The following is a 19,942-nucleotide window of genomic DNA, read 5'->3' as shown; positions in this document are numbered from 1 at the left end:
TCGGAATGACGTCATTAGCAGAACTGGTCGGAATGACGTCATTAGCAGAACTGGTCAGAATGACGTCATTAGCAGAACTGGTTGCTGGGAGGGAACAAACCATATATGTAGAATATATTCTATGCTGACACAAATAATGAAATAGGCGATGATGATGATGATAATAGTAATGTTGATGATAACAGTAATGATGATGATGACTAAGAGAAGGACGTACCTTGCACTGTAAGGAGCAGGGGCCCTGGGGTTTGGTCAGCTCATCAGGGTCATCAGTTGGAGTGTCCAGCTGGGCAGACTAATAAAAGTGGTCAAACACATTGATGTTGACCTTATTATATGACCTTGAATCAGAGGCTATAGGTCATTATTATTTAAATCCTCATTTCTACCTTGAGAACATTCTAATTCCAGCTGGAGGGCGAGAGCAGCCCACTCCAACACACAGCTGAGTTTCACATCTCTGTCATAATTAGCTGCTTGCCAGCATTCCACACTTCATACTTAACTAACTGTGATCCCAGCTAAGGAGACATATTGAGCAAACGTTATCAGCAAGCTAGAATGTTTTAAAACAAGCACGTTGTTCCAAAAAGTCCCGATGAAGTACCTTTCATTTCAAATGATATATTAGTTTCACTCAGACGTGTGTATTCTGTACCTCGTCGTGTTGCCTGAACTCGGAGAGCAGCGCCTCGCTGCAGATGTTGCTGATGAACTCTCTCTCTATGGAGGAGAAGTCATCAAAGTCCCTGGCGTAGAAGATGTTCTGGTAGCTGGCTGGATATGCTATCTTCTTCAGCTCGTCCATGTCTGCATTGGCCACCCCGATGGCCAGCACACTCACACCTGAGAGTGGAGTCAATATCAGAGAAGAATGTGAAAATACATGATATAATGTTATACAAAGCAATATTCAGCAATATGCAAAGTCAAAGGCTTCTGACAACGACCAGTTACTGGATATCACTACATGTATCAAAGACAAGTGAGATATGCCTGTGTAGATTCATCTGTGTTAAAGAGATGTTTTCAGGAGCTTGCGTGTGAGTAGCAACGGCTCCTAATCAACAAGAACAAAATGGCTACAATCCTTAGATGTCCCAAGACATTGACCACGGTTTTGACTAGATGGTATACAGCTACGAACGGAAGTTACTTTTCGTAGCAGGTTAGGAGAATTAACGTAGCAGGTTAGGATAATTACGTTAAGGTTAGGAAAAGGGTTAGGGTTAGATAAAATGCACTCCTAGCCTGCTTTGAAAAGTCACTTATGTTCGTATCTGTTTACCATCTAGCCACAACCTTTGACTCCCAGCATGTAGAGTATGACCACTGATATCTTAACTGACCATAAGCCTGTGCGATCCTGGAGGGTTGCTCCACATCGTCCACGGCCCGGCCATCTGTCAGCAACACCAAGACATGAGGCACCTCCTGCCTCATCCCCAGAGACTCCTGGAACAGCTCCTTCAGAACGTAGCTCATCCCCTTCCCTATGGAACAACAACACATTCACTGGCAATATCACTATCAATATGTCCACACACACCAGTGGAGGCTTCTCACAGGAAGAAAGAGAGGACTAGCCCTACAAAATTTTCTTTTTTAAATAGTGAAACATTTCTAGATAAAACATTTTTAGATAAAACTATACTAAATATATTCACGTCACCAAATAATTTATTAAAACACACTGTTTTGCAATGAAGATCTACAGTAGCCTCAACAGCACTCTGTAGGGTAGCACCACGGTGTAGGTTTTCACCTGGTCACAGATAGTCCACAAGTGAAGGGAAAAGGTAAGAGGAAGAGAGCACGTAGATAGACGTGAGAAGGAATTCTATGTACAACGAGCAGTTTGTATGTGGCTGCTATGAAAGAGAACTGTGTTTGCGTGTGATCAGGGGTGTATTCATTGTGCGGACTCTGTTAAACATTTCTTAAACAAAAGCAAATAAAACAAAAAGGGGATAAACATAACTGAATTTGTCCAATAGAAACTCTATTTTGCAACTGGCGGTATTGAAGGCGGTATTGAATGTGTCACTGTCTGTCACCTCAAATCTTTCTCTCGACCTGTGCACCTACGTTGTAAACTTTCATTCATAGGCTGGGTTGTAGCAGCCTCATGATGGGTACAGCGAAAATTGGACTATCATGTAGTAGCCTAAACCTATCAATGTTACATTGAGCTGGGTGAATGGAATATGAATGACAGTCATCCAACATGCTGTAATAGAAATAAGGCCATGTATATATTTATTTTTTATTTTACCTTTATTTAACTAGGCAAGTCAGTTAAGAACAAATTCTTATTTTCAATGATGGCCTAGGAACAGTGGGTTAACTGCCTCTTCAGGGGCAGAACGACAGATTTATACCTTGTCAGCTTGGGGGTTTGAACTTGCAACCTTCCGGTTACTAGTCCAACGCTCTAACCACTAGGCTACCCTGCCACCCCTAAATGATCATAAAAGGCACCGACCGCCACTGACACACACACACGGACGTGGTCGCAGGTACAATATAGAGAATCAATGTGTATTGAAAGTGAATAGGCATGGAAGGTGTGTCACAATTTCAAAATGCAAACACAACTGGAGACAGCTTGTCATTTTAGGAGACGGGCGTTTGACAGACAGGGCTACGGTAGCTAGCAAAAGAGGGTAAAAACGGTTGCTATCCAGCTGTACACAACATCAGTTGGCTAGCTAAATACCTTGGCTAACTGTGTGGCGATACCAGCACCGGACTACCGCATTTGGGCCCCCGGTGCACCAACCTCCATAAAGCTATGAGAACATGCTGGAGTTTTAAAGAAATGTCTACACTTTTTGCCATGGGTCAGAGAGAAAAATGACTGTTTTATAGCTCATCTCATGCTATTGTTCACTTTTTGCCATGAGGTTAAGAGAACATTTAACAGTTTAAAGCTAATTTGCTGCAATTCTACACATTTTGCTATCATATGTTATCTGGGGGCACCCGACCTCCAGGGATACATGCCCTGTGTGCCTATTAGGTAATCCAGCCCTGGGAGAAACAGTTCACTATTTAACAGTTCATTAGTTATGCAAATACAAAGCTGTCTCCAAAAGGCAAGGCAAGTTTACTTTTGGATGTTTGTGAGGTCTCCACTTTCAAAGCTTATAGACATCTAACATTTTTCTAGGTAGACAGAATGTCTGTATGTGTGTACGTGTGTGTGTATGTGTCCATGTGTGTATGTGTGTATGTGTGTACGTGTGTGTGTGTATGTGTACCTGTTTTGGTGTTGCCTCCTCCATAGTGTACTCCTCTCAGAGCCTTTAGGACAGAGTTCCTGTTCTTGTAATCATTCAGTTTGAACTCTATCCTTGGTTCATCACTGTAGTGCACAACTGCTATCTGAGGGGAGAGATGGGACAGTCAGTTGCAATTACCTACAGTACCAGTCAAAAGTTTGGACACACCTACCCATTCAAGGTTTTTTACATTTAAATTGTTTAACTATTTTCTACTTTGTAGAATAATAGTGAATACATCAAAACTATGAAATAACACATATGGAATCATGTAGTAACCAAAAAAGTGTTAAACAAATCTAAATATATTTTATATTTGAGATTTTTCAAAGCAGCCACCCTTTGCCTTGATGACAGCTTCACGAGGAATGCTTTTACAACAGTCTTGAAGGAGTTCCCACATATGCTGAGCACTTGTTGGCTGCTTTTCCTTCACTCTGAAGTCCAACTCATCCCAAACCATCTCAACTGGGTAGAGGTTGGGTGATTGTGGAGGCCAAGTGATCTGATGCAGCACTCCACCACTCTCCTTCTTGGTCAAATAGCCCCTACACAGCCTGGAGGTGTGTTTTGGGTCATTTTCCTGTTATAAAACAAATGATAGTCGGACTAAGCGCAAACCAGATGGGATGGCGTATGGCTGCAGAATGCTGTGGTAGCCATGCTGGTTAAGTGTGCCTTGGATTCTAAATAAACCACTGACAGTGTCAACAGCATAGCACCATCACACCTCCACCTCCATGCTTCACGGTGGGAATCACACATCCATTCACCTACTCTGCATCTCACAAAGACATGGCAGTTGGAAACCAAAATCTCAAATTTGGACTCATCAGACCAAAGGACAGATTTCCACCAGTCTAATGTCCAATGCTTGTGTTTCTAGGCCCAAGCAAGTCTCTTCTTATTTTTGGTGTCCTTTAGTAGTGGTTTCTTTTCAGCAATTCGACCATGAAGGCCTGATTTACACAGTCTCCTGTGAACAGTTGATGTTGAGATGCCATAATATGGACTTGGTCTTTTTTACCAAATAGGGCTGTCTTCTGTATACCACCCCTACCTTGTCACAACACAACTGATTGGCTCAAACACTCTAAGAAGGAAAGAAATTCCACAAATGTACTTTTAACAAGGCACAATTGTTAATTGAAATGCATTACAGGTGACTACCTCATGAAGCTGGTTGAGAGAATGCCAAGAGTGTGCAAAGCTGTCATCAAGGCAAAATGTTACTACTTTGAATAATCTCAAAAATGAAATATATTTTGTTTAACACTTGGTTGGTTACTAGATGATTCCATATGTGTTATTTCATAGTTTGATGTCTTCACTATTATTACATCATGTAGAAAATAGTAAAAATAAAGAAAAACCCTTGAAGGAGTAAGTGTGTCAAAACGTTTGACTGGTACTGTACATTCAATAACAAGGTAATCTTATCATAACATGTATCATTCCCCTTCATATTGCCTATATAGAAAATACAGTTTTACTGAAATACAGCAATAGGCAATAACAGAATGCTGTTTCCACAGATATATTAGGGTACATACTTTGGGCAAACTGAAAAAGGAAGATGATTGCAAATGTCCTGTGCTTTTAGGTTTCAGATTTTAACATATTGAATCTAAACGTTGTCACAAAGTTTGCAACAACAATTCAGAACTTAGACCCTAAAAGAACAAGCCAAGGTGAGGGTGACCAGGACCGTAACCCCTAAAAGAACAAGCCAAGGTGAGGGTGACCAGGACCGTAACCACTAAAAGAACAAGCCAAGGTGAGGGTGACCAGGATCGTAACCCCTAAAAGAACAAGCCAAGTTGAGGGTGACCAGGACCGTAACCCCTAAAAGAACAAGCCAAGTTGAGGGTGACCAGGACCGTAACCACTAAAAGAACAAACCAAGGTGACGGTGACCAGGACCGTAACCCCTAAAAGAACAAGCCAAGGTGAGGGTGACCAGGACCGTAACCCCTAAAAGAACAAGCCAAGTTGAGGGTGACCAGGACTGTAACCCCTAAAAGAACAAACCAAGGTGAGGGTGACCAGGACCGTAACCCCTAAAAGAACAAACCAAGGTGAGGGTGACCAGGACCGTAACCCCTAAAAGAACAAACCAAGGTGAGGGTGACCAGGACCGTAACCCCTAAAAGAACAAACCAAGGTGAGGGTGACCAGGACCTTAACCCCTAAAAGAACAAACCAAGGTGAGGGTGACCAGGACCGTAACCCCTAAAAGAACAAACCAAGGTGAGGGTGACCAGGACCGTAACCCCTACAAGAACAAACCAAGGTGAGGGTGACCAGGACCGTAACCCCTAAAAGAACAAACCATGGTGAGGGTGACCAGGACCGTAACCCCTAAAAGAACAAGCCAAGGTGAGGGTGACCAGGACCGTAACCCCTCTAAGAACAAACCATGGTGAGGGTGACCAGGACCAATTAGTTAGGAAGAAACCAGACTCTCTATGATGGAGCTCAGAAGTATACATAGTCCATACACTTCCGGGAAAGTCAACCAGGTACACTTCCGGTACAGTCAACCAGGTACACATCAGGTACAGTCAACCAGGTACACTTCAGGTACAGTCAACCAGGTACACTTTCAGGTACAGTCAACCAGGTCCACTTTCAGGTACAGTCAACCAGGTACACTTCAGGTACAGTCAACCAGGTACAGTCAACCAGGTACACTTCAGGTACAGTCAACCAGGTACACTTTCAGGTACAGTCAACCAGGTACACTTTCAGGTACAGTCAACCAGGTACAGTCAACCAGGTACAGTCAACCAGGTACACTTCAGGTACAGTCAACCAGGTACACTTTCAGGTACAGTCAACCAGGTACAGTCAACCAGGTACACTTTCAGGTACAGTCAACCAGGTACACTTCAGGTACAGTCAACCAGGTACACTTCAGGTACAGTCAACCAGGTACACTTCAGGTACAGTCAACCAGGTACACTTCAGGTACAGACAACCAGGTACACTTTCAGGTACAGTCAACCAGGTACACTTCAGGTACAGTCAACCAGGTACACTTCAGGTACAGTCAACCAGGTACACTTTCAGGTACAGTCAACCAGGTACACTTTCAGGTACAGTTAACCAGGTACACTTTCAGGTACAGACAACCAGGTACACTTTCAGGTACAGACAACCAGGTACACTTTCAGGTACAGTCAACCAGGTACACTTCAGGTACAGTCAACCAGGTACACTTTCAGGTACAGTCAACCAGGTACACTTTCAGGTACAGACAACCAGGTACACTTTCAGGTACAGTCAACCAGGTACACTTCAGGTACAGTCAACCAGGTACACTTCAGGTACAGTCAACCAGGTACAGTCAACCAGGTACAGTCAACCAGGTACAGTCAACAAGGTACACTTCAGGTACAGTCAACCAGGTACACTTCAGGTACAGTCAACCAGGTCCACTTTCAGGTACAGTCAACCAGGTACACTTCAGGTACAGTCAACCAGGTACACTTCACCCTTACATTGCTATGGTTTTTTAAGTCTACTGTGTGTGATGTGTTAACATACTGTACATCATGCCTGTTAATCCTAAAATGAACAGTAAAGCTTTTGACATATTGAAGGTGTGTGACCTCTGACCTGTGTGCCCTGAGGACCAATCACAGGGAAATAGGTGACAACCCGGAACAGGAAGTCCTTGAGCTTGGCAAAGTTATTGGATCCGATGCTCCATGACTCATCCACCAGGAACACTATGTCTGCCTTCACCCTGCCACACACTGCAACACACACACACGCACATGGAGGCACGCATGCACACACAGGAACGAGCGTGCAGGTGCGCACACACACACACACAGGTCATGGTGACAGTGATATTGGTTGTTAGCAAACATTATTATCATCAGACAGAACATTGCTAAAGGAACATCTTCAGTCTTAAGAAGCAGTCTCTAATGGAGGTAAGTGGTGTTATTCTTCAGTCCTAAGAAGCAGTCTCTAATGGAGGTAAGTGCAGTTATTCTGAGGGTCTTAAGAACAGTCTCTAATGGAGGTAAGTGCTGTTATTCTTCAGTCTTAAGAAGCAGTCTCTAATGGAGGTAAGTGCAGTTATTCTGAGGGTCTTAAGAAGCAGTCTCTAATGGAGGTAAGTGGTGTTATTCTGAGGGTCTTAAGAACAGTCTCTAATGGAGGTAAGTGCTGTTATTCTGAGGGTCTTAAGAAGCAGTCTCTAATGGAGGTAAGTGCAGTTATTCTGAGGGTCTTAAGAAGCAGTCTCTAATGGAGGTAAGTGCAGTTATTCTGAGGGTCTTAAGAACAGTCTCTAATGGAGGTAAGTGCTGTTATTCTTCAGTCTTAAGAAGCAGTCTCTAATGGAGGTAAGTGCAGTTATTCTGAGGGTCTTAAGAAGCAGTCTCTAATGGAGGTAAGTGGTGTTATTCTGAGGGTCTTAAGAACAGTCTCTAATGGAGGTAAGTGCTGTTATTCTGAGGGTCTTAAGAAGCAGTCTAATGGAGGTAAGTGCTGTTATTCTTCCATCCTAAAAAGCAGTCTCTAATGGAGGTAAGTGCTGTTATTCTGAGGGGCTGTCAGTTTGCTCTGATTGTAATGCCTAACAGCTATCTATATAGGTACTATAAATACTTCTGTTACCTGGCCCTGGTCCAACAGTTATCTCTGTATCCAAAGCCAATACGTTTCTGGTATTGGTGGTAAAATGGCCGACGCTGGTGGTGGTAAGATGGCCGACGCTGGTGGTGGCTGCAGCTGTTTTGACAACGGTGGTGCTTGGGGGTTTCTTTGCGGTGCCGGCGGGGGTTTTGGAGGGGGCTTTGGTGACGGTGGAGCGGGTGTGGGCTTTGGTGGCTTTGGCTGCGTTGGGGTGGGAGGCGGTGAGGGTGTGAGGGAGGAGAGGGGAAGGCGTGACAGGTAAAGACTGGACAGGCACCAGAGGACGGTTCTTGGCCACTGAAAGGAAATTTCAGATTCATATACAGTAGTGTTGTGCTTGGACACATTTCACATGATATACTGTGTACATTATAATTTATTACATTTTTATAGTCACATACATGGATAGATGCAGTATATTGTGTTGTTCTACAGGGTTAGCCATATTAGTACGGGCCCCCTGGAGCCGGTTAAGTGCCTTGCTCAAGGGCACAGACGGATTTTTCCTCTTGTTAGCTCAATTATTAGAACCGGCAACCTTTCGGTTACTGGCCCAACACTCTAACCGCTAGCCTGTCCTACACCTACTGTACACCATAGTAATTACTTAGTAATAACTTATGTCATGACCTAGTAAGTACATGAACCAGCATTGGGTTTCCTGTATGATAGATGGTTTCCTGTGAAGTGTATAACAATGTAATGGACAGCTCTCAAAACGTTGCATTTCTTACAGCTGAGGATCGCAGCACTCAACAATTGTTTTTGTTGTGGTTTTTGAACTTTTGAGTGAGCACGTTGTTTATGGTGCCAGTGAGCTGGAGCCATAACGTGAAGAGGTGTTAAGCTTTACCTATCCTGTGGTTGATAGAGGTGATGGGTCCCTCCACCTCTCCATACAGAGGTCTGATGGTGAAGATGTAGGTCCTGCCATACAGCAGATCACTCAGCTTAAACATGCTGGCAGAAGGGCCAAGCTTCTCCTTTTTGGTGTCCAACTCTGAAGAGAAAAATTGTACCCATATGTGGTAAAAAAAAAATCCTCTGGTTGGTCAAAGAGGTTGTAAAAAGTGACAAACACAAAATAATTGTCATCGCTGTAAAAACACATAACCCAGCCCAATTCCAAGGGTAACTCAGGTTTCCCCATCACAATAACAGTTTGGAACAATTGACAATTTACAGGACAAAATTACCATTTACATCGTGAATTCACCCCTATTTCACCCCTAATTCACCCCTATTTATTGTGCCTACATAATGATTTCTATTAACTATGGCCTCCAAACACTTCACACTGGGGAAGATGAAACCTAGAATAGTTGATAAAATCCCCAGGAAGTAGTCTTCTCGTGTGACAGAGATGACCAAAAAGTGATCGGAACATGAAAGACAAACATTTATACTTTAGGCAGTTTATTGAAGGAAATGACTTGGATGAGAGAGAGGGGCGCTGTGTAAATAAACCCCCCACCCCCACTGCCATGCTCACACAAAGTCATTAACACAGACTGATGTCACTAACATAGGCCCCATTCCAATTGTATGACTGGCAGCTGACAGCCATGTGGTGGAGCCCTTGGGTTCCCCTACCCAGTCATGTCTAGTCAGTGACAATGGGAAATGGGAGGGCCTCACAAAGGCATTTTTAAGAAAGATCTTAAGATATACCTTTTTGCTGTGCTTTTACTTAGGGTGCATTTATTTAATTTATTTTATACTATCTATTTAACATATTTTTATTTATTCAAATGCGTTAGTCTCTTATGTCCACAGTTTTTAAAATAACTGTTTTACTATTTCTATTTGCCACATTTTGAAACCAGTGTTTTTCTCTTTCTCTCCTTTTATAACTGTGTTTGTTTAAGCATTTTGAATTGCATCCTCTGTAAGTAATGTGCTGTACTATTAGATTGATTGAGGAAGAAAGCATTACTAAGGATTTTGAATGAGGCCATAGCCTGACGTGATCATCTGTGCTGGTGTCACATTCTGATGTGATTGGCTGTGCTGGTGTCACAGCCTGATGCGATTGGCTGTGCTGGTGTCACAGCCTGATGTGGTTTGCTGTGCTTTGACCTCTGACCTGAGATGTGCCTCCAGGAGAGCAGGTACCCAGAAGCCCCGGCAACTCTGATCCAGTTGAGGGAAGTGCTGCTGTCTGTGGTGTTCAGCGCTGCGAAGCCGTTCACTTTAGGCAGGTCCACTGGAACACAATCAACACATCATTGAAGTGTTTGAGAAAGACTGTGCAGACTCACTGATCTACAAATCACCTTGCATCCCAAATAACTACTCATTATCTGATCAAGATTATAGGTTCTGCGCCTGGCCTTGCTCAAACTGATCCCCTCAACCACACAGAATAACTTTAAGATACTTTTTGGGCTAGGTGGTGGTGCTAGGTGGTGGTGCTAGGTGATGGTGCTAGGTGGTGGTGCTAGGTGGTGGTTCTAGGTGGTGGTCCTAGGTGGTGGTGCTAGGTGGTGGTTCTAGGTGGTGGTGCTAGGTGGTGGTGCTAGGTGAGTAGAGACGTGTGACAGGTCTACATTTCAGTCATTTAGCAGTCACTCTTATCCAGAGGAATATCTGAGAGGTGTCGCCATAGTTCAGTACTCACAGGTGCGTGCAGTGACCAGGAACGGGCTCCCTTCTCGGTCCCCCACCATAGATGCCACCTGGATCTTATAGGCCGAGCTCTCCTGTAACTTAGGGATGGTGAAGGAGGTCGTGGAGGAAGAGACTAGCTGGGACTTCTCATCGCCACCTAGAGGCAGAGAGGTCAACATGCATGGGATATATATATAGGTCAGGACAGAAGGATAGCCTACAGCTATTTCACAACAATCTTTCCTTTATGCCTCACAGCCTCTCTCCTCACCTTGAAGAACTTAGGTCTGTGGGGAGGGACCATGTCCTCTAATACAAGAGGGAATGTGAGGGGATGCAAGGAAGCATGAAAGACGAATTGAGATAGAGCCTACATTTTTATTTCACCTTTATTTAACCAAGTAGGCTAGTTGAGAACAAGTTCTGACTTACAACTGCGACATGGCCAATATAAAGCATAGCAGTGTGATACAAACAACAACACAGAGTTACACATGGAATAAACAAACATACAGTCAATAACACAATATAAAAAGTATATATACAGTGTGTGCAAATGAGGTCGGATAAGGGAGGTAAGGCAATAAATAGGCCATGATGGTTAAGTAATTACAATATCGCAATTAAACACTGGAGTGATAGATGTGCAGAAGATGAATGTGCAAGTAGAGATACTGGGGTGCAAAGGAGCAAATAAATCAAATAAATCACAGTATAGGGGGTGAGGAAATTGGATGGGCTATTTACAGATTGGCTATGTACAGGTGCAGTAATCTGTGAGCTGCTCTGACAGCTGGTGCTTAAAGTTAGTGAGGGAGATAAGAGTCTCCAACTTCAGTGATGTTTGCAGTTCGTTCCAGTCATTGGCAGCAGAGAACTGGAAAGAAAGGCAACCAAATAGGAATTGGCTTTGGTGAGATATACCTGCTGGAGCACGTGCTACGGGTGGGTGCTGCTAAGGTGACCAATGAGGTGAGATAAGGCGGGGCTTTACCTTGCTAAGACTTATAGATGACCAGGAGCCAGTGGGTTTGGGAACGAATATGAGGGCCAGCCAACGAGAGCATACAGGTCGCAGTGGTGGGTAGTATACGGGGCGTTGGTGGTGTGTGTTTGTGTGTCAACGTGTGTGTGTCCATACATGCATGTGTGTGTTCCTCACCATGGAAGGGGCTCCAGGAGATCTTGTAGCCAGTGACCCCAGGTGTTCTCCTCCAGGTCAGTATGAAGGAGTTGACTCCGACATCCACCACCTTCACCTCCTTGACCGCCTGGATCAGCTCTGACTCTGTCACCGACGCTGACAGAACCACATCAACAATAGATGTAGGTTCATTTAAGATAAACAATACATGTGTGGTGAGCTTTCTGCCACAAAATGGCTGCCGCTACATGGATGCTACACATCGGTGGTGAATGAGGCGAGTTTCTGCCTTTCAATGTTGACCACTTTGAGCATACCTTGAATACATATACAATCAATTATCTTTTTAAATGTTGTGACAATGTTCCTCATTCAACAACACAACAGCCTGGATGGATTTCTTCAATGTAAATGAAGTACTTTCTGTTCAGAGTTTCTAACAGTAGAAACAAACTCAGATAGAATTATTAGATGATAACAACCATGTCAGGCAGCAGTGACACACACACACACACACACACACACACACACACACACACACACACACACACACACACACACACACACACACACACACACACACACACACACACACACACACACACACACACACACACACACACACACACACACAGCAGTGGTTAAAACACAAGCCTCAAGTGTCTACAAAGGGAACCTCGGTTATAATAGGAAGCTCAAGTATATGACCTGTCAATCAAACAAGGGCACCACCAGTCTACAAGGGTACAAGGGGCGTAACGTTCCACATCTCCCAACTTAATTACAACATCAGGACTTCATCCACAGGGCTGTGTGTTTATGTAAATGTCCAGTGACTCAGTGTTACACTCCATATTTTCTGTTTAATGTATTTACGAAAGTTCAATCAGTAAGGCTGGTCTGAATGGATCATCACTTTTCAATGACGTCTTTACTCGATTGAAATAACAGTGGTCTGTCTCGTTCAAATCACATGTGTTTCCATACACAAGTGTGATTACATTACCCACAGCAACGTCAACCACTGTTTACATGTGTTTCCATGCACAAGTGTGATTACATTACCCACAGCAACGTCAACCACTGTTTACATGTGTTTCCATGCACAAGTGTGATTACATTACCCACAGCAATGTCAACCACTTCCCATGCACATGTGTGATTACATTACCCACAACAACGTCAACCACTGTTTACATGTGTTTCCATGCACAAGTGTGATTACATTACCCACAGCAACGTCAACCACTGTTTACATGTGTTTCCATGCACAAGTGTGATTACATTACCCACAGCAACGTCAACCACTGTTTACATGTGTTCCCATGCACAAGTTTCCATGCACAAGTGTGATGCACAAGTGTGATTACATTACCCACAGCAACGTCAACCACTGTTTACATGTGTTCCCATGCACAAGTGTGATTACATTACCCACAGCAACGTCAACCACTGTTTACATGTGTTTCCATGCACAAGTGTGATTACATTACCCACAGCAACGTCAACCACTGTTTACATGTGTTCCCATGCACAAGTGTGATTACATTACCCACAGCAACGTCAACCACTATTTACATGTGTTTCCTTGCATATGCGTTTGGATTCCCAGTATCTTAAATGAGTTGTTTGTATACAGCACCTACCAAGCACATTGCTGTGACTGCAGACTCCACTGACGTCATAGGGGCAAATCCTAGCAACCACTTGAGTCGAAAATTCACTCAGTCTCCCAATAACATTAATGTATGAATAAGTGAAAAAGTCCAATACCCACCATCACCACTGTGGGAAAATAAAATCATGCACAAGTTTGGATTTACCCCATACTCTCTCTCCAGGTACCTGTGAGCTGTGAGAGGGAGATTTCTGGCCCCTCTGTGTTGCCGTAGACAGCGTGGATGCTGACTATGTAGACTGTCTCTGGGTTGAGGCCCTCAGTGCGGTGGAAGAGAACGCTGCGGTCCAAATACTGGGACTGGGGAGTGTTGCCATCTGTGTGACACAGCCAATTAAAAGACTCAGGCACACACAAACATTTACACACACACACAAACATTTACACACACACACAAACATTTACACACACACACACACACACACACACACACACACACACACACACACACACACACACACACACACACACACACACACACACACACACACACACACACACACACACACACACACACACACACACACACACACACACACACACACACAGGCTACATTCATCTTTGAAGTTGAGATAAGGTTATATTTAGGATTTGGATCAAGAAGCCCACTACAGTACCGATGTTCCAGGTGAGTTTGTACTCGGTGGACCCCACGACGGGACTCCACTCCACGTCGATGGAGGAACTGGTGTAGGAAGTCACGTGGAAGTTAGACACATATCCCAAAGGGGCTAGTGGAGAGAGAAGAGGGGATACAAGGCAACATGACGAAGACGCAGGGAGTCAGGAAGCAGGTGCAGTCGGTGAGTTTAATCAGAACGAACATAGAGAGAATACAAAAACATAAAACAAAACTGCATGATGGGAGATACGGCCGAGTGCCAGATAAAGGGGTAGTGATGAAAATACACTGGACTAGGAAAGAGGACACGTTGGACTCACAGGTGCGGAAGGTAGCTGAGACGCCGGGACCCACCAGCGATCCAAACAGCACATAAAGAGACAGGACATACTCTGTGTCATGGACCACGTTCTTCAGAAGGTGCTCTGTGGTGGAGCCGTTCAGAGCCAGCTGCCTAGGACGGTCCCGACCCACAAACTCTGGAAGAATAACACACACATAACAATGGAGTAGGGGGAGGATTAGGGCCTAAGCCCTGATCTAACAGTTTAGTGTTTTGCCCATGATGGAAATCACCTGCTATTGGAGGACAACTCCTTTGGACCAATGGAGTGTTCACTTGAGTTTATTTTACCTTTATTTAACTAGGCAAGTCAGTTAAGAACAAATTCCTATTTTCAATGACGGCCTAGGAACAGTGGGTTAACTGCCTGTTCAGGGGCAGAACGACAGATTTGTACCTTGTCAGCTCGGAGATTTGAACTTGCAACCTTCAGGTTACTAGTCCAACGCTCTAACCACTAGGCTACCCTGCTGGTTACTAGTCCAACGCTCTAACCACTAGGCTACCCTGCCGCCTCTACGCTCTAACCACTAGGCTACCCTGCCGCCTCTACGCTCTAACCACCAGGCTACCCTGCCGCCTCTACGCTCTAACCACTAGGCTACCCTGCCGCAGTTGTGTCTGATGATTTGCAAAATTGCTCACTATGTAGCTTAATATAATGAGTTAATTAGCAATTAGGTCTCTCTTCGTACTCAACTTAATGAATCCCTTAATGAATACTCAACTTAACGACGTTCCATTCAATTTGTCCTTTTCATATTGCTTTACAGCTCATTACAGGCAAATCAAATCATCGAAAGCAAGTAATTCTACAGACATTGGGATTGTTTGATGATACCTTTCGTTTCCAAGTGTAGCTCTGTTGATATTAAAAGCATCCTGAGTTTTAAAAAGAAAAGTCAAGCAGTCGTGAGGGCAATGAGAAGAGGATACGTGAACAGAAACCAACATAAACCCCAAAATAACTCCCATCATCATCTCCACATGAAAGGACAAGGCACCCTACTCTCCCTCCTCCATCTCTTCATCTGGCTTGATCAATCCCTTTTCTCACACACCTTTATTCACACATTCCCCCCTTTCCTGTCATCCCCATATGAACATCATCAGAAGCCCGTCCCCTCATTAAAACAACCCCCGTATCCCTCCATCTCTCCTTTTATTTTCCTGTTTTCTGAGGGGGTGGCCATGATGCCAGCTTGTCACATGGAAATGACGCTGGTACTACCGAGTGACATGGTGGGGAGCCCAGTCCTGGCATTTCAAAGGATCCGTGTCGTGTCCCCACAGGGACGCTCAGAAGGGTGACATCAAATACACCCCCCACCTTCTTTCTATCCATAAGCCCGCTGCAGAATCTTCCTCCAATCATGTTCTAGTGATGCTGGTTTTGATAGACACGGTGAGACAGAGGGATGGTAGGTAGGTACACAGAGTTGGGGAGACATCGTCAGAGATACATCACGCATGAGAGAGAAAAGGAGAGAGAGAGAAGAGGGGAGAGAAAGGAGAGAGAGAGAAAGAGGAGAGAGAAAGAATTACAAGAGGAAGAGATGCTCAAAGGGAGGACAGGAGGACAGAGTACAATAGAAAGAGAGGGAGAGGGGGGTGGAGAGAGAAAGAGAGAGATAGAGGCCCTGTCAAGAAAGAACCTCTAGCCCCTAGCTCCAGACACACTTCTGGAGATCTGAGAGGATTGGACAGGGATAAGCAATATGTTAAAACATTCCACCTAGCCTATCAAATCAAATCCCCTCAGATCTTCACAAGTGTCTAGGGGGTAGGGGGGTTGTTTTTGGGCAGGGCTTTGGTTTCTATTGTGCAAGTATATTGTGTAGAGGTGAGAGGTCACCTGGAGTGGGCCCCCAGGCTAGTCTGTAGCCGGTGGCCCCAGGGACAGAGTTCCAGGAGACCATGGCACTGTTGGTGCTCACTGCCGATGCCTTCAGAGTCTGGACTGCACTGCTCTCCACTGGCACAGGGAGACGGGAGAGAGAGGGGAGAGAATTTAACTATCATTATGGATAGAATGTTAGTTATTGTACAGCTGCATGATGAAGGGAGATGGCCTCGGCCGGCACACAGCTCTCCACTGGCACAGGGAGACGGGAGAGAGAGGGGAGAGAAGTTAACTATCATTATGGATAGAATGTTAGTCATTGTACAGCTGCATGATGAAGGGAGATGGCCTCGGCCGGCACACAGCTCTCCACTGGCACAGGGAGACGGGAGAGAGAGGGGAGAGAATTTAACTATCATTATGGATAGAATGTTAGTCATTGTACAGCTGCATGATGAAGGGAGATGGCCTCGGCCGGCACACTGCTCTGGCACAAGGCTCTGGTAGAAAGAACTGTATTATGGGTGTCATTTAGGACACAACCATAATGTTCAGAAGTTGACTCATCCTGTACATAGTCCCAGTTTCCATGGTAACTCACGTGTCTTGGCTGGAGTAGAGATGACAGGGCCCTCGATGTCCACAAAGATGGGGTTGATGGTGATGGCGTACTCAGTGCCTGGGTGGAGGCCCTGGATCATGTAGAAGTTAAAGGTCTCCCCCAGGTTCACATTCTCTCTATGGCCCTCTGGAGGTAAAGGAGGGGAGGGGGGTTGGTTATCTGTGATCGTGCCTTCGTAAAGTATTCAGACCACTAGAATATTTCTAAATGTTGTTACGTTACAGCCTTATTCTAAAATGTATTAAATGACAAAAATTCCACAGCAATCTACACACAATACCCCATAAAGACAGTGAAAAAAATGTGGTTGAAATTTTTGCAAATTTCTTAAAAGTATAAAACAGAAATACCTTATTTACATAAGTATTCAGACCCTTTGCAATGAGACTCGAAGTTGAGCTCAGGTGCATCCTGTTTCCATTGATCGTCCTTGAGATGTTTCCACAACTTAATTGGAGTCCACCCGGGGTAAATACAATTGATTGGACATGATTTGGAAAGGCACACAACTGTCTATAAAAGGTCCCTCAGTTGACAGTGCATATCAGAGCAAACACCAAGCCATGAGGTCGCATGAATTGTTCGTAGAGCTCCGAGACAGGATTGTGTCGAGGCACAGATCTGGGGAAGGGTAACAACATTTTTCTGCTGCATCGAAGGTCCACAAGACCACAGTGCCCACCATCATGTTTAAATGGAAGAAGTTTGGAACCACCAAGACTCTTCCTAGAACTGGCCGCCATGCCAAACTGAGAAATCGGGAGAGAAGGGCCTTGGCCAGGGAGGTGACCAAGAACCCGATGGTCAACTCTGACAGAGCTCTAGAGATGACAGAACCTTCCAGAAGGACAATCATATCTGCAGCACTCCACCAATCAGGCCTTTATGGTAGAGTGGCCAGATGGTAGCCACTCCTCAGTAAAAGGTACATGAAACCCCATTTGTAGTTTGCCAAAAGGCACCTAAAGACTCTCAGACCATGAGAAATAAGATTCTCTGGTCTGATGAAACCAAGATTGAACTGTTTGGACTGAATGCCAAGCATCATGTCTGGAGGAAACCTGGCACCATCCTTACTGTGAAGCATGGTGGTGGCAGCATCATGCTGTGGGGATGTTTTTCTACGGCAGGGAATGGGAGACTAGTCAGGATCGAGGCAAAATGAACAGAGCAAAGTACAGAGAGATCCTTGATGAAAACCTGCTCCAGAGCAGAATCTCAGACTGGTGCGAAGGTTCACCTTATATTATTATTATTATTATTATTATTATTATTATATTATATTCACCTTCCAACAGGACAACAACCCTAAGCACACAGCCAAGACAATGTAGGAGTGGCTTCGGGACAAGTCTCTGAATGTCCTTGAGTGGGAAGAAGTCCCCAAATACAGGTGTGCCAAGCTTGTAGCGTCATACCCAAGAAGACTCGAGGCTGTAGTCGCTGCCAAAGGTGCTTCAACAAAGTACTGAGTAAAGGGTCTGAATACTTATGTAAATGTGAACCTGTTTTTGCTCTGTCATTATGGGGTATTGTGTGTAGATTGATGAGAATGAGGCTGTCATGTAACACAATGTGGAAAATGTCAAGGGGTTGGAATACTTTCCGAAGGCACCCTATACTCTGTATGCAGGCTGTATGGTGATTTCACAGACACTGTGTCTGAGTGGTCAATGTGTGTTCAGCGTGTCTTCTGGGGGATCTTGGTAACACACTGCTAATAGGGTCCCAGTACCTGAGGAGGACCAGGTGAGGCGATACCCCGTGGCCCCCTTCACTGAGCCCCAGCGGGCCTGGACGGTGTCTGTGGTGGCGTTTTGGACCAGGAGCTGCTGCACTGGCACCAGTTTCACTGCAGAATAGATACACACACACACACACACACACACACACACACACACACACACACACACACACACACACACACACACACACACACACACACACACACACACACACACACACACACACACACACACACACACACACACACACACTCTCAGTTAGGGGAGGAGCACTAATGAATATCTTTTCTTTAATATTTACATACATTTTACCAATGTAATTTGATGGAGAACAGACCAACTGCATCACCCACAGATGGTGAAATACATGACCCACAGCCTGGAAATCTGATCAACATGTTGGGAGAAGCTACACTGCCACTTAGTGGACAGTCATAGAAAAACAACTTATTACAGTCAGAAAGGTGTGAAATAGGGTGTTAAGCTTCTATTGAAATATATATTTCATAACCAATTGACTTAGATTTCAAAGGCAATGGAAGCATCCTGATTCCTCACCATTTTCTAGAAGTGTTCCACAACTTGTAAACTCCCATTGATTTCAAAGCATAGGATTGGTTTTAGGCAGGTAGACTAGCAGTGTCGGGACAGTAACCTAAAGGTCACTGGTTTCGCATCCCAGAAATCTCTCTGTGCCCTTGAACAAGGCACTTAACCCTAATAGCTCCTGTAAGTCTCTCTCTCTCTAGCGTCTGCTAAATAACTCAAATTAAAATTCTAGCTGTTGGTCGACACATTCAGCAGGGTCACTTACGTGTTTTGCCGACGATCGAGACAGATTGGCTGGGGCCCTGGGGGTAGATAGCAAAGATACTGACAGTGTACTTCTTATCCTCCTCCAAGCTGTCAATCACATGGGAGGAGGTGTCGCCGCGCAGCACCTGCTCATAGGTCAGTCCTGGCCGGTCGGCTGCATGGGGTCAGGACACAATTCATCTTTCATGGACAGACTACTTAAACATAAAACAAATTATGCTGGATTTTATTTCTGGGTTTACAGATTTTAAGACAAAATGGGTATGCCTGTTACATTCTGTACCAGGAGAGATAACTACCTTCAATAAAGACATTTATAAATTCTGTACCGGGTACTACATTTGTTATAACACCACAAGAGAATGGGAGCCATGATGTCAAGTAAAGGGATTATGACAAAATATGTCTCCCTGTCTAATTCTTTAGCCATCGCAGTGTCAAAGTTGTTTTGACACCGCAAGAGACGGACGGGGTCATCAGAGGCCTGATATCTAGTAGAGGAAAAGTGAAGGGGTCATCAGAGGCCTGATATCTAGTAGAGGAAAAGTGAAGGGGTCATCAGAGACATGATATCTAGTAGA

General features: G+C 44.6%; 1 protein-coding gene across 1 annotated transcript in view; it reads right to left on the bottom strand.

Annotated features, from left to right (window-relative positions):
• Nucleotides 1-19,515, bottom strand: part of col7a1l (collagen type VII alpha 1-like) — a gene marked incomplete at its 5' end in the record, with an annotated part of 56,745 nt that extends 37,230 nt beyond the window's left edge. Inside the window, 17 exons of the mRNA XM_046335996.1 lie at nt 218-295; nt 659-846; nt 1,350-1,493; nt 3,264-3,387; nt 6,906-7,045; nt 7,920-8,234; nt 8,791-8,937; nt 10,024-10,143; nt 10,558-10,704; nt 11,710-11,847; nt 13,537-13,686; nt 13,988-14,101; nt 14,313-14,471; nt 16,191-16,310; nt 16,780-16,926; nt 18,536-18,652; nt 19,360-19,515. Coding sequence (XP_046191952.1) covers nt 218-295; nt 659-846; nt 1,350-1,493; nt 3,264-3,387; nt 6,906-7,045; nt 7,920-8,234; nt 8,791-8,937; nt 10,024-10,143; nt 10,558-10,704; nt 11,710-11,847; nt 13,537-13,686; nt 13,988-14,101; nt 14,313-14,471; nt 16,191-16,310; nt 16,780-16,926; nt 18,536-18,652; nt 19,360-19,515 — 2,504 coding nt within the window. The remainder of the gene's footprint in view (nt 1-217; nt 296-658; nt 847-1,349; nt 1,494-3,263; nt 3,388-6,905; nt 7,046-7,919; nt 8,235-8,790; nt 8,938-10,023; nt 10,144-10,557; nt 10,705-11,709; nt 11,848-13,536; nt 13,687-13,987; nt 14,102-14,312; nt 14,472-16,190; nt 16,311-16,779; nt 16,927-18,535; nt 18,653-19,359) is intronic.
• Between the last annotated feature and the right edge of the window lie 427 nt (nt 19,516-19,942).

Source organism: Oncorhynchus gorbuscha, unplaced genomic scaffold (genome assembly GCF_021184085.1).
Source record: "Oncorhynchus gorbuscha isolate QuinsamMale2020 ecotype Even-year unplaced genomic scaffold, OgorEven_v1.0 Un_scaffold_894, whole genome shotgun sequence".
Classification (NCBI taxonomy): Eukaryota; Metazoa; Chordata; class Actinopteri; order Salmoniformes; family Salmonidae; genus Oncorhynchus; species Oncorhynchus gorbuscha.
The sequence above is the reverse complement of the archived record's forward strand: the minus strand, read 5'-3'. Positions and strand labels throughout refer to the sequence as shown.